This window comes from Cricetulus griseus, chromosome 3 (assembly GCF_003668045.3).
Source record: "Cricetulus griseus strain 17A/GY chromosome 3, alternate assembly CriGri-PICRH-1.0, whole genome shotgun sequence".
Lineage (NCBI taxonomy): Eukaryota > Metazoa > Chordata > Mammalia > Rodentia > Cricetidae > Cricetulus > Cricetulus griseus.
In genome coordinates this window covers 170,136,375-170,150,359 of record NC_048596.1, presented here as the reverse complement: position 1 = coordinate 170,150,359, position 13,985 = coordinate 170,136,375, and the positions used below count along the sequence as shown (strand labels likewise).

The following is a 13,985-nucleotide window of genomic DNA, read 5'->3' as shown; positions in this document are numbered from 1 at the left end:
CCTGAAACGATGGAGGTGCACACAGTGTGGGTGAGGGGGATGTGGCAAGGTGGCCAGACTGGGGTGATCTTCCCAGAGGGTCACCCCTGCAAGCATCTGGCACTGGGGAAGGTCCCCGAGTCTTCCTGGACCTCCTAGAGTTCTGTTCTTGTTGGAACCAACAAGCCCAGAGCTGTTGGTATGGCCAGGGGAACTGTGAACAAGAGCCAGAGTCCTGCCTGGTCTGGGGCTGAGCATTGTTCAGAGTAGAGGTCAGGAGAGCACAGGGCTCAAAGAAAGCAGAGACCCTTCTAGGTGTAGACCTTTCCCCACTGCCCTGTGGACACATCTGCATCCCTAGGTACAGCCTGTGCCATGAACAAGCCTGCCTGAACCATGGGCCCTAGCATCAGGTGACTGGACATGACTAGGAATGACAGGGAAGTACTCTGACTGTTCAAAGTCTGCTGAGGCCAGGGGTGACAAAAACCATTCCACCCCTTTTTGCTTAGGAACCTCTGCAGCAAGGTCCCTCCCTGAGCTCCTAAGGGGGCTGGGAGTATGTCTGAGTTGGCCAACACTCTTCCTAAGCTCACACTTCAGGGTGCTGCTGGCTCATCGCTTTGCTCTCTGCCCTGAGACCAGGGTTGTATCAAGATGGTGTAAAGCAGGCCACCGGTTTCAGGGCTTGCCTTGGAAGTCTCCTGTGCTTGCCTGAAGAGCCTCCAGTGCCAAGGCCTCTGCCTACTCTGGCTGTGACTCGAAGAAACACCTATCTATTCCCTCACACTCAGGCCACTGAGCCTGTGTGAGTAGAGCCAGCAAATAGCTCTCTCGGGACTTACAATCAACTGTGCAGGAAAGAGCTGCCCTCTTTCCTTCCCACCCTAACTTCTGTGGCTCAGGACTTCGTTTCCCCACAATGCACCTTTGTAGTCAGTCAGTTTTAAGGAATATTCCTAGGTCCATGGGAGCCAGGGCTGAATTTCCTGGGGAGTCCGGGCAAGGGAAGATGGCCAAAGAAGAACCAAGATCCGAGGGCAAGGAATAGGGAAGCCCTCCCCAAGGTCTGAGTCTTTGCATCCCCAAATTGGCCTGATTTCATGTTGGCATTTGGCGACGGAACTGCCCTATACCAAACAGACCCCAAGGAAAGCTGAGAGATGGTATCTACTATCCCCTAATCAGTCAGCACCTGCCACAGGGCCATCCTGTCAGTCACCCTATCACCCCAGGTGCGAGAGACACCAGGACTCTGAATAGGACACATAGAGGCAGGGTGTGCCCATCCAACCAGATGGCAGTGTTGCCCACAGATGGCCAGCGAGCAGCACCCAGATGGTAGGCAGTGGTCTCTGGCATGTGTGTGGCACTCCACACCTCTGCCCAACCCTGTTCCCATGTGTCATGCAGCTGGAGTGGGGTAGGGTGGGGATGCTCAAAGGGTGCCTCCTCCTCCCCCAGGGCCAGCCTCTGGGTTTTTCTTCAGTGCACAGAGCATCGAGTGGCAGCAGAGCTCTGGGTTCAGGGGAGAAGTCAGCAGCAGGCTGGGCAGGAGGCCAGGGCTCAGTAGAGTCCACAGCCCCGCAGATTTTTGGCGATGATGACGTCTGTCACAGCATCAAAGACAAACTGGATGTTGTTGGTGTCCGTGGCACAGGTGACATGGGTGTAGATTTCCTTGTGAGCTGATTTATTCTTACTCTCATACTGCCCCTGGATGTGAGCCACAGCTTCTGTGAAGGCACTGGGGCCTGCAAGATGAAACAGTCAGTGAGGGGAGTCAGTGAGGGCAGGTACCCTGGAGCGATTCAGCATAGAATCCCTGGGCTAGCCATTGTGTCACTTAGACCAGTGGCCATGGAGCAGGTGCCAAAATCCTCCTCAGGACCACCCACTAGAAAGCCACAGGCAGAAGGACAGTGGGAAGCTTTACTGCTCGACTCCAGCAACAGTGGCTCATGCTGGCCACCTGGTGGTTGCAACCTAGTGCAGCCATCACCCTAGGAAGCAATAGAACACCCAGTAACTGGCTGATTGAGGGGGAGAAGGCCTGCGAAGCTGCTGTTTTCTCCCCACAGGCCTACAGACTCCAGATGCAAATTCTGTTTTACCACAAGCTGCAGGCACGGGCGAGAGCCACTTTCAAGCAGGCACTGCCTCTCTATGTGCCCCTGAGATTGCAGACAGAGCCAGGACCTGCCTGACTCTGCGTAAGGTAGGAGGACCACGTAGTCTGCCTGGCATCCATGAGCTGCTTGGGCTCCTTCCCTGGGCTTCCCCCTGTTCCCTCTTAGGACAACTGAGAACTGACTTGCTCACATTCCTGCAAGGTGGTCCCACATTGATCTGTTTCCCTGGTAAAGGTCTGGGAGAGGATGTCTAGGAGAAGGCACTGGCTTGGAGAAGAATAGAAAGGCAGGACTTCAAATATGCATGGAAGCCTCTGCCCCCCACCAGTCTGGGACCACTTGCTAAGGGAGGAACAGGAAGAGAACTGGAATCTGAGCCACAGTGCAGAGCTGGGGGCAGCACACCTGAAGGAGGAGTCCCAGCCATCTCAGGCACATATGTGTAGACCACAGCCTGGCCGTGAGCATCTACCAGACCATAGCTGTTTGCTAAACCATGGCTGGAAGGAAGTCTTGTCTCCTCTTAGGAAGGGTCCCTTCCTGCCTTGACTCACTTCCAAACTGAACCTGGTGGCTAGCCCACAAGGGTGTCTCACAGGCCATCTTGAGCTGGACAAGAATCTGGCTGGTACTTAGGTGGGCTAAGCCTTGTTCTCCTCAGTTGAGAGCTCTTGGGGTCCTTGCCTATAGAACCACCAGCTTGATTTTGAGAAATGTAGGGCAGGATGTAGAGTGCTATGCTGCTTGCCTAACTTCAGGCCATGATCCCACAGGCCCATGCTGCTGGAATCTGGATCTTCTGCTCTATGTCCTCTAGGACCTGGTCAACTGAGTACAGCTGACAAAGACTGGGTTGTTCTGGGCTTACAACAGCCCAGCTGACAGGGCCACAATTCTCAAAGCTTGTTGAGGGCCCTGCTTAGGCTGTGTATCTGACTGTCTAGCTCAGATCACTGTCTCACTGACAGCTGGCCTCCTGTCCCAGCACTTTCTACAGAGCAGGCAAGGCCCTACAGTTTGCAGCTTCTGTCCCAGCCAATGCACTATGACTTGTGGCTGCTTGTGTGGGTGGTGCTGTTAGAATGACTGTTTATCATTGTGATCATAGCAGTGACAAAAGATTTGTAGTGATCACAGACTTGTAGCAAGTACCATACTTCGTATAGTCATGTGCATCTTTCATCATTATAGTGAGTCTACAGGGGGTGGGGGGAGATGGCTACTGTGATGGTCTCCATCTCACGGATGGAGAAGCCAATCTGGAGAGGCTATGTGACCTGCATAGGCCACTCTCCAGGGCTAAGTTGAAGCTGGACCCTGCTAGGCTACCTTACTTGAAGATCAGGTTTGCTGTCTCTTTAACATTGTGGGTTCCCACTGTGCATGCACCCTCTGCTTATAGATGACCGATTGGAACTCTCTAGGGTTGTAAATATCACACTGGAGACTGAGATATAACAAGATATAGGGCTCCTGTCCAGGCCCTAGCTGCCTAGGGCTTCCTGTCATAGCTGGCTCTAGTACTGTTCTTTGGGGGTGGAGTTTGCAGGGTGAGCTGGGTGCACCCAAACATAATAAAGGCCCAGAGAGACCTGGTTCCTTGGCTGCCCTGTAGCTGCAAGGGGCTGTATGAGTTGTGGTGGGCTCTACCTGTGTATTCAGGAAAGCAGATGGTCAGTGGGGACTTGGTGATCTTCTCCTCAAATATGTCCTTCTTGTTGAGAAACAGGATGATAGATGTGTCTGTGAACCACTTGTTGTTGCAGATGCTGTCAAAAAGCTTCAGGGACTCATGCATTCGATTCTGCAACAGAGTGGAGAGGCAGGTGAGGGCTAGTGGTACCCAGCACCCTGACCTACTGTGGCTATGACATAGCGAGACAAGCAGAGGAATGGGCCACCAATGCTCTTAATGCATTACTGGGGACAGAGACAGAGGAGCCCACGTGGACAAACAGGACATGTCCCTGCTTCATTTCACACACAGGCAGCTTTGGGTGGAGCTGGGGTAGGTCAGGAGTGCTGTCCCTTCCAGAGAGAGCTGGCCTGGGCTGGGCACTGAGGTCACTGCAGAGGCTGCAGTCCCTGGAGAGGACATGCACCATGCACGTAGAGGGCAGGGATGCAACCACCATCCAACATGTCTACACGAAACCGTGGATCATGCAGACTTCTCTACCAGGCTCTCATTCATTTTTGCCAGCGAGGTCAGGAGGGTGCACGCATTCAGTTGGATAACATTAACCGAGGACTGAGGTCCTCGAATTAATCCTGAGTTGGAAGCAGATACCAGGGGACAGCGTCTCGGGGGTGATGTTGCTGTGGCCTTGGTTGGTTGGGTGACTTTGTTGGATGACTGGGATATGCCTGGGCTGAGGGAAGCTCTCTCTGGGAAAGCTGGGAGATGGGGCTGGTTTCTTAGAAGCGGGGACAGGAGAACCCCAAGAAGAAACTCAGCAAAACAGATTAAAACTGAGAGGAAGCTAAAAACCCAGAAGCAAACATCAGAGAAGGAAAAAGAGAAACCCTGAAAAATTGATCCAATCAGTCTCAGACCCAGGAAGTCCGGGGCAGCTGTGCGAGGCACCTACACAGGCCTCAGATGCCTTGTGATGGGCACTATGCATCTGGGATGGAGGGCTGTGTAGGGAAGACAGCCTTAGCTAAGAGGCCAGCATGGAACATAGGCCTGGGGCCGGCATTCACAGCAAAGTCACCCAGCGGGGCCCTGAGAACCCGCTGCTTTCAACTCTTAGCTCATGTTTGACCAGAGGGAGGTGGCTTCATACCTGCCGGGCTTGGAGGGTCTCTCAGAATCTGCCCATGGTTTTGGCCTTGCTTTGGTAAGAAAAGGCCCTGCAGGCGCTGGTGGCAGTAGTGGTGGAGAAGTTGTGGCAGCCTGTGGCCTGGCTGAGTGGCGCTGAGAGCAGGTACGAGGACAAGATGAGCCCGTGGGGTCCCAGGGTGCAGCGGGCAGGGTGGCTGATCCGGTGTTGGGCAGCCACTAGCCGCAGGGCCTTCCTGGCCTAGCTCCAGGAGCTGCCTCCAGACATCTTTGTCTCTGTGGCCCCAATTTTCCTCCCCATGCCAGGGAGAAAAGTACAGATCTGGCTAGAGGGGAAGACTGAGGACCAAGGACTGGGCCATTGGTGCCTACATCTTGCCTCTCTAGGGAAGAGCATCCATACTCTACCACCTGTCTGTTCCCAGGCTACATCATCTAGACAGAGGAGTAGAACTGCCCCTTACTGAGTGGTGTCTGTGTAGACACTATTTCAGCACTTAGCCCTTGAGGCTGTTTTACCATCACCACCCTACAGCACATGCCTGAGGAAGGTGTGGCGATTATGCATGATCACAAAACTGGCAGGAGTGATGCCAGGACTTGGATTCCATCCATCTGACTCCCAAGCTGTTCAATTCACACACATCCTCCATACACCGACGACCGATAGTTCCACAGTATTCTTTTACAGCCACTAGAGCTGGGAGCCACTGCTGAGGGCTGCTGGCAAGTTGGAAGGCAACCCCTATTTCCTGAAGGCTTGGTGCTTTTCCCTGGCTGTTGGATGGCCAGGCTTGGGGAGGGAGAACTGTAGGAAGAGCTTGTTTCTGACTTTGGCCAATGGGTTTTTCCTTCCCCAAGGCTCTTGCCTCCAGCCCTTGTAGAGGAAAGCAAGGGAAATGGGGAATGAACTGGAGGCAGAGGCAGGGTTGAGAGAGCAGTAGGCTAGGAAGGACACTAAGAGCCTGGGCGCACAGCAGCAAGGCTGGTGAGAAGGGGAAGTAGGTAGGGCCAGCCACCCCTGACTTGGAGACGGGGCTTGGTGCCCACTGGACATTCCTTGTGTCTAATCTGTGCTCTGGGGATTACTGAGGGCCTGGCCTCACAGCTGATAGTTCTGGGCCTTCACTCTGGCAGGGCAGGTTCAAAAGAGAGGCCATGCTCCAGTGTGAAGGGTCTCTCACCATCCAGCCTCCAACCCAATTTTTTTTTTCAATCCCATCTACTCCCAGAAAAGATAGGCCAAAGGGAGCAGGCACAATGGCTCTTGCAGCACAGAGGCAACCCATAGAGGCAAAGAGTGTATTGGGCCAGTCATTCTGTTGGGTGCCCTAACAGGAGAGTATTCTGTGCTGTGGGTAGTCACAGAGTCTGGGGTTCAAGAACAGTCGAGGGCATGTTTTCCCCACCCCAACACTGGGACTTGAGACTAGACCACTGTCTGCCACAACCACTGAGGATGATAGAACTGAAACCCAGCCACCACATGATTAAAGTCTGGACCATCCCTCCTACCAGAAGCTTGGCTTCCATCTGCCAAAAGCCCCATCCCTCAGTGTGAACTACTCAGGACGGCGGGTCCTCCTCTGCCAGCACTGTACCCTCCCAGCACATACCCCAGAGCTCATCCACCCCCTCCCCGCTCCAAAGACATTGTAGTGACTGGGCTTGGACTGGTGAACAAACTGGACTCATAAGGAAGACTGGTCTTGTTCAAGGCCAGCACAACCACAAAGCCCCTCCTCTGACCCTTGGTGCTGATCCCAAAGGTTCAGGGTGAAGCATTCTGACTGTATTCCAGATAAGATTGTATTCCAGATGCCAAAGTGTGAGTCCACAGCCATGAACCCCACTCTCACAAGTGGGCTTGTCTCCCATGTCCCAGCAGAACATATTTGAGACCTGGTCCCTTTCCAGGCTTTGTGGACAGGCCCACAGAATTGTGAGCTGAAACTCCAAATGGGAAAATCTCAGTGGATGTACCTAGCTCAGGGCAATCAGCACCAATAATATAACAGCTAGCTGGGCACTGTTAAGCAAAAATTCTTCCATGACCAGTAACTTTAGGCAACGCAGGTGGTACTACTGTCTCTGCTTTTCAGATGGCAGGAACCCAGGCAGAAAGGGTGTTGCCTGAATTTATCTCATATCAGTGAGCAGCAGAGTCAGGATGAGGCTGAGGGGAAGACTGGCAAGGTCCCTCTCAGGCCAGGTGGCAGGGCTCAGAGGCTGAGTTTGACATAGAGGGCTCAAAGCCATGTCTGACATTCATCAGTATGCCTGTTTCTTGGTGCCCTTCTTGACCAGGTAGGCCCCACACTTCTCCAGCTGGCCAGTATCCCAGGGAGGGCAGAAGCAGCTAAAGCTGCCTTTCCTGTCATATACATGCTTTTGCTTGGATGACATCAGGCTTTGTAGGATTTGCTTAATTCCTTTCTGGTCTGATAGCCCCATGACTCTACTGTTCACTGATGAGGTGCTTACTGGCCGAGACCCCGACTCTGATAAGTTATTTGCAGCAAGTTTGAGTACAAACTGCACCAGGAGCCCCCAGCTGCTTCTGTTGTACTGGCCTCACTGGCATTTGCCTTGACAACACAGAATGGGCGAGGGTGTCTGGCAGAGGCCATCTGTGAGGCCTGAGAACTCTGAATGTTGGCTTGTTCTATGGCCAGCTTTCACTTCAGGCCACTCACCGTGGTTTCGTCCTCGTGGAGCACCTGGTCATAGCCGCTGAGTGCGACACAGAAGATGATGGCCGTGACATCCTCAAAGCAGTGGATCCACTTCTTGCGTTCAGATCGCTGGCCCCCAACATCAAACAGCCTGCAGGAAGTCAGAGAAAGCTAGCTGTGAGGGTGGGGATACCTGTGATCTAGCAGTGAGAATGCTGAGCACAGTACCTCATTCTGAGTAACAACAGACTGACAGATGAACCTCTGCTACCTCTGGGCCTGAAGGCAGTTCTCATTACCTCTGAGACCTGTCCCAGGACTGAATTTGCGCAAGCAGAGTGACTCAAAGACCTGCCTCTCCTCATGACCTCTCTTCTAGTTTCACCTGATATCAAGAAACCACACCTGGAAGACAGCCCAGGGGTCACCGGGCTTTAGCCCATGAAGGCCACTCTTGGGAGACAAAATCCTCCAGTATGGCTCCAGAAAGCCGGCAGCACAGTTCAGGCTCCTGTTCTTAGGCCCCCGGAGCCCCAGGGTCCTGCGTATGTTCTGCACCTGAGAAAACCCCACTTTTAAAGGTCTTGCCCCCCCTGTAGGTACTTCAGGATATGAGCAGGGGAGCTGCTCTCCTAGCCTCTCTAGTTTTGAGACTGTAGTGATGTTTGGGGTCTCCCTGGCATTGCTTGGACCTACTCACCTGATTCAAGCTTACTCACCCTTGCAGGGGCCTCTGAACTAAGCCACCTGTTGTTTTAGCCTTTAACCCTGACAGAAAATAAGTTCTCAGATGGGCTTCTTCTGGTATCTAGCTGTCTGACCAAATGAGAAAGATCCCTGAGACAAGGCTATCCAGATGAGGTGAGACAGGACATGGGCATTCCCCCATCCCTCTGGTGCATCACTAGGCTCATCTCTAGGGCCTGTAAGCAGGCCCCATCTCCTAAGGTCTCACCTGAAGTGGAGGTTCTTGAATGTGAAGTGGGTTTCTACAATGCCGGTGGTTTTGACCCTGGTTCGGAGGATGTCCTGCTCAGTGGGCTGGTAGTCAGCGGCTCCAATCCGATCCAGGCTGTCCAAGTAGCTGTGGAAGACATCATACAAGAGTCTATGGATCTGGGCCCTTCTCACTATGTTTGGAGTCCAGTATTAGCCATAGCTTTTGCAAGGTTGGCTGTGGCGACAATCAAGAGAGAACTTGAGGGTCTTAGGCTTGCAGTCTCTAAGGTCCTCGAATTCAGACCCAGCAACACTGGGATGAGACCTGCAAATGAGACTGCCAGGTTCACAGAACAGTTCTGTTATGTCTTCATCTTAAAAATAATAATGGCCAATAGGTAGGATCTCTTCTTTTTAAAAATATATTTATTGGAGTCTGGAAATACCTCACTCTTCCTTCCCCTTCCACCTCCCTGACCTCTCCTGAGCCCTATTCCTCCCCAAGGTCCCCATCACCCCAGGATCTCTCTGGGAAGAAGGCAGAATAAGAACACACTCAACAGAAAGACCAATATGATACCACCAAAATCTAGGGACTCCATACCAGCAAGATCTGAAAAGCACAACACAGAGGAAGAAGAGACAGATCTAAAAATCTACTTCATGAAGATGTTCAAGACCCTTAAAGAGGAAACAAGAAAATCTCCTAAAGAAATAGAAGAAAAAAACAAACAAAAAAATTCAAGAAATAAGTAATTCTCTTAAGAAAAAACAACCAAACAAGTGAAGGAAGCACTGGAAACAATTCAAGGCATGAAAGCTGAAATAGAAACAATAAAGAAAACACAGAATGAGGGGATGCTGGAAATACAAAGGCTGGATAAACGATCAGGATCTAAGGATGTGAGTATAACCAATAGAATACAAGAGATGGGAGAGAGAATCTCAATTGTTGAGGACTCGTTAGAGGATATACAGTCATTGACCAAAGAAAATCTCAAGTCCAACAAATCTCTAACACAAAATATCCAGGAAATATGGGACACCATGAAAAGGCCAAACCTAAGAATAACAGGTATAAAAGAAGGTGAAGAAATATAGCTCAAAGGTACAGAAAACATATTCAACAGAATCATAGAAAAAAACTTCCCCAACCTACAGAAGGATATGCCTATGAAAGTACAAGAAGTTTATAGAACACCAAATAGACTAGACCAAAAAAGAACTCCCCTCACCACATAGTAATCAAAATACCAAACTTACAGAATAAAGAGAAAATATTAAGAGCAGCAAAGGAAAAAGGCCAAGTAACATATAAAGGCAGACCTATCAGAATCACACATGACTTCTCAATCTGAAACATCTATGCCCCAAATACGAAGGGACCCACATTTGTAAAAGAAACATTACTAAAGCTCAAACCACACATAAAACCACACACACTTATAGTAGGAGACTTCAACACCCCTCTTTCACCACTGCACAGGACCACAAGACTGAAACTTAACAAAGAAACAAAGGATCTAACAGAAGTTATGTCTCAATTGGGATTAACAGACATCTATAGAACATTCCATCCAAACACAAAAGAATATACCTTCTTCTCAGCACTACATGGATCCTTCTCTAAAATTGACCACATACTTGGCAACATAGCAAACCTCCACAGATACAAAAAAAAAAAATGAAATAATCCCCTGTATCTTATCAGACCACCACACTTTAAGATAAGAATTCAACAGCAATACAAATTGCAGAAAACCTACAAACTCGTGGAAATTGAATAATACCCAATTGCACCAGGAATAAATGAAAAAAAAAGAAATTAAAGATTTCCTAGAATTTAATGAGAATGTAGACACAACATATCCAAATTTAAGGGACACTCTGAAAGCAGTGCTAAGAGGAAAGTTCATAGCACCAAGCGCCCACATGAAGAAACTGGAGAATAGTCACACTAGAGAATTGGCAGAACAACTAAAAGCTTTAGAGCAAAAAGAAGCAAACTCACCACGGTGGAGCAGATGCCAGGAAATAATCAAACTGAGGGCTGAAATTAATAAAGTAGAAACTAGGAAAACATTACAAAGAATCAATGAAACAAAAAGTTGGTTCTTTGAGAAGATCAACAAGATAGACAAACCTCTATCCAAACTAATCAAAAGGCAGAGAGAGAGCATGCTAATTAACAAAATCAGAAATGAAAAGGGGGATATAACAACGGACACTGAGGAAATCCAGAGAATCATCAGGTAATACTTTGAAAACCTGTACTCCACAAAATTGGAAAATCTAAAGGAAATGGACAATTTTCTGGATAGATATCAATTACCAAAATTAAACCAAGAACAGATAAGCAGTTTAAATCGACCTATAATCCCTAATGAAATAGAAGCAGTCATCAAAATTCTCCCAACCAAAAAAAGCCCAGGGCCAGATGGCTTCACTGCAGAATTCTACCAGAAATTCAAACAAGAGCTAATACCAGTACTCCTCAAATTGTTCCACACAATAGAAGCAGAAGGGACAATGCCAAACTCTTTTTACGAGGCTTCAAATTACCTTGATACCCATGCCTCACAAAGATACAACTAAAAAAGAGAACTACAGACAAATATCCCTCATGAACATCGATGCAAAAATACTCAACAAAATATTGATGAATCGAATCCAAGAAGAAGACATCAGAAAAATCATCCACTATGATCAAGTAGGCTTCATCCCAAGGACGAAAGGATGGTTCAACATACGAAAATCCATCAATGTAATTCACTATATAAACAGACTGAAAAAGAAAAACCACATGATCATCTCACTAGATGCTGAAAAAGCCTTTGACAAAATCCAACATCCCTTCATGATAAAGATTCTGTTCTTGGAGAGAACGGAATAACAGGAACATATCTAAACATGATAAAAGCAATATACACCAAACCAACAGACAATATCAAATAAATGGAGAGAAACTCAAAGCGATTCTTCTAAAATCAGGAACAAGACAAGGCTGTCCACTCTCTCCATATCTCTTCAATATTGTACTTGAAGTTCTAGCTAGAGCAATAAGAGAACAAAAGGAGATCAAAGGGATACAAATTGGAAAGGAAGAAGTCAAACTGTCACTATTTGCAGATGATATGATAGTCTACATAAGTGACCTGAAAAACTCTACCAGGGAACTCCTACAGCTGATAAGCACCTTCAGCAAAGTAGCAGGATACAAAATTAATTTAAAAAATCAGTAGCCCTACTATATACAGATGATAAATGCAATGAGAAAGAAATCAGAGAAACATCACCCTTCACAATATCCACAAGCAACATAAAATATCTTGGGGTAACACTAACCAAAAAAGTGAAAGACCTGTACAGTAAGAACTTTGAGTCTTTAAAGAAAGAAGTTAAAGAAGATACCAGAAAATGGAAAGATCTCTCATGCTCTTGGATAGATAGAATCAACATAGTAAAAATGGCAATCTTGCCAAAAGTAATCTACAGGTTCAACGCAATCCCCATCAAAATCCCAACACAGTTCTTCACAGACCCTGAAAGAACAACACTCAACTTTATATGGAAAAACAAAAAACCCAGGAAAGCCAAAACAACTGTACAATAAAGGAACTTCTGGAGGCATCACCATCCCTGACTTCAAGCTCTATTATAGAGCCATAGCTCTGAAAACAGCTTGGTATTGGCACAAAAATAGACAGATAATCCAATGGAATCAAATTGAAAACCCTGATATTAACCCACACACCTACGAACATCTTATTTTTGACAAAAATGCTAAATCTATACAATGGAAAAAGACAGCATCTTCAACAAATGGTGCTGGCACAACTGGATTCGGACATGCAGAAGATTGCAGATAGATCCATATCTGTCACCATGCACAAAACTTAAGTGCAAATGGATCAAAGATCTCAACACAAATCCAGCCACACTGAATCTTCTAGAAGAGAAAGTGGCAGATACCCTTGAACGAATTGGCACAGGACACCGCTTCCTGAACATTACACCAGTAGCACAGACATTGAGATCTGCAATTAATAAATGGGACCTCCTGAAACTGAGAAGCTTCTGTAGGGCAAAGGACACATCGACAAATCGACAGCCCACAGAATGGGAAAAGATCTTCACCAACCCCACATCTGATAGAGAGCTGATTTCCAAAATATACGATGAATTCAAGAAGCTAGCCATCAAAACACCAAACAATTAAATTAAAAAGTGGGGTGCAGAACTAAATAGAGAATTCTCAACAGAGGAATCTGAAATGGCTGAAAAGACACTTAAGAAAGTGCTCAAAATCCTTGGCCATCAGAGAAATGTAACTGAAAACAACACTGAGATATCATCTTACACCAGCCAGAATGGCTGAAATGAAAAACACCAATGACAGTCTATGCTGGAAAGGATGTGGAGAAAAAGGAACACTCCTCCATTGTTGGTGGGAGTGCAAACTTGTAAGACCACTTTGGAAATCAATATGGCGGTTGCTCAGAAAAATGGGAATCAGTCTACCTCAAGATCCAGCAATTCCTCTCTTGGGCACATACCCAGATAATGCACATTCATACAACTATGTTCATAGCAGCATTGTTTGTAATAGCCAGAACCTGGAAGCAACCTAGATGCCCCTCAACTGAAGAATGGATAGAGAAAATGTGGTACATTTATACAATGGAGTACTACTCATCAAAAAAAAAAATAAAAATAAAGCAACGGAATCTTGAAATTCACAGGCAAATGGATGGAACTAGAAGAAACCATCCTGAGTGAGGTAACCCAATCACAAAAAGACAAACATGGTATGTACTCACTCAGATATGAATTTTAGACATAGAGCAAAGGATTACCAGCCTACAATCCTCTTCACCAAAGAAACTAGGAAACAAGAAGGACACTAAGGGAAAAATGCATGGACCCCAGAGAATAGGAAGGGGCAGGAATTCCTGCGCTAATTGGGAGCATGAGGGTAGAGGAGAGGGAGCTGCCAGAATGAGAGGAGGAGAAGAGGAGGGGAGAGGAGGAAATGGAGTAGCAGAAATGTTGAGTTGGGGGAAGAATCGAGGAGAGCAGGATGAGAGATACCATATCAGAGGGAGCCATTATAGGTCCGAAGAGAAATCTGGCACTAGGAAGATTTCCAGAGATCTACAAGGATGACACGAACTGATAATCCAGGCAATGGTGGAGAGGATAACCTAAATGCCCTTCCCCTATAATGAGACTGATGACTACTTTTTATGCCATCCTAGAGCCCTCATACACTGGCTGATGGAAGCAGAGGCAGACACCCACAGATATACACTGAACTGAACTCTGGAACTTAGTTGCAAAGAGGGAGGAATGATGATCAAAGGGGTCGGCACCAGGCTGGTGAAACCCACAGAAACAGCTGGCCTGAACAAGGGGAAGCACACAGACCCCAGATTACTGTCTGGGAGGACAGCACAGGACTGATCCAGACCCCTG

At 47.9% G+C, this 13,985-nt stretch overlaps 1 protein-coding gene across 1 annotated transcript in view; it reads right to left on the bottom strand.

Moving 5' to 3' along the window:
• Window positions 1-13,985, bottom strand: part of Gnao1 (G protein subunit alpha o1) — a 158,037-nt gene that overhangs the window by 8,154 nt on the left and 135,898 nt on the right. The window contains 2 exon segments of the mRNA NM_001244055.1: window positions 7,593-7,722; window positions 8,527-8,655. Coding sequence (NP_001230984.1) covers window positions 7,593-7,722; window positions 8,527-8,655 — 259 coding nt within the window.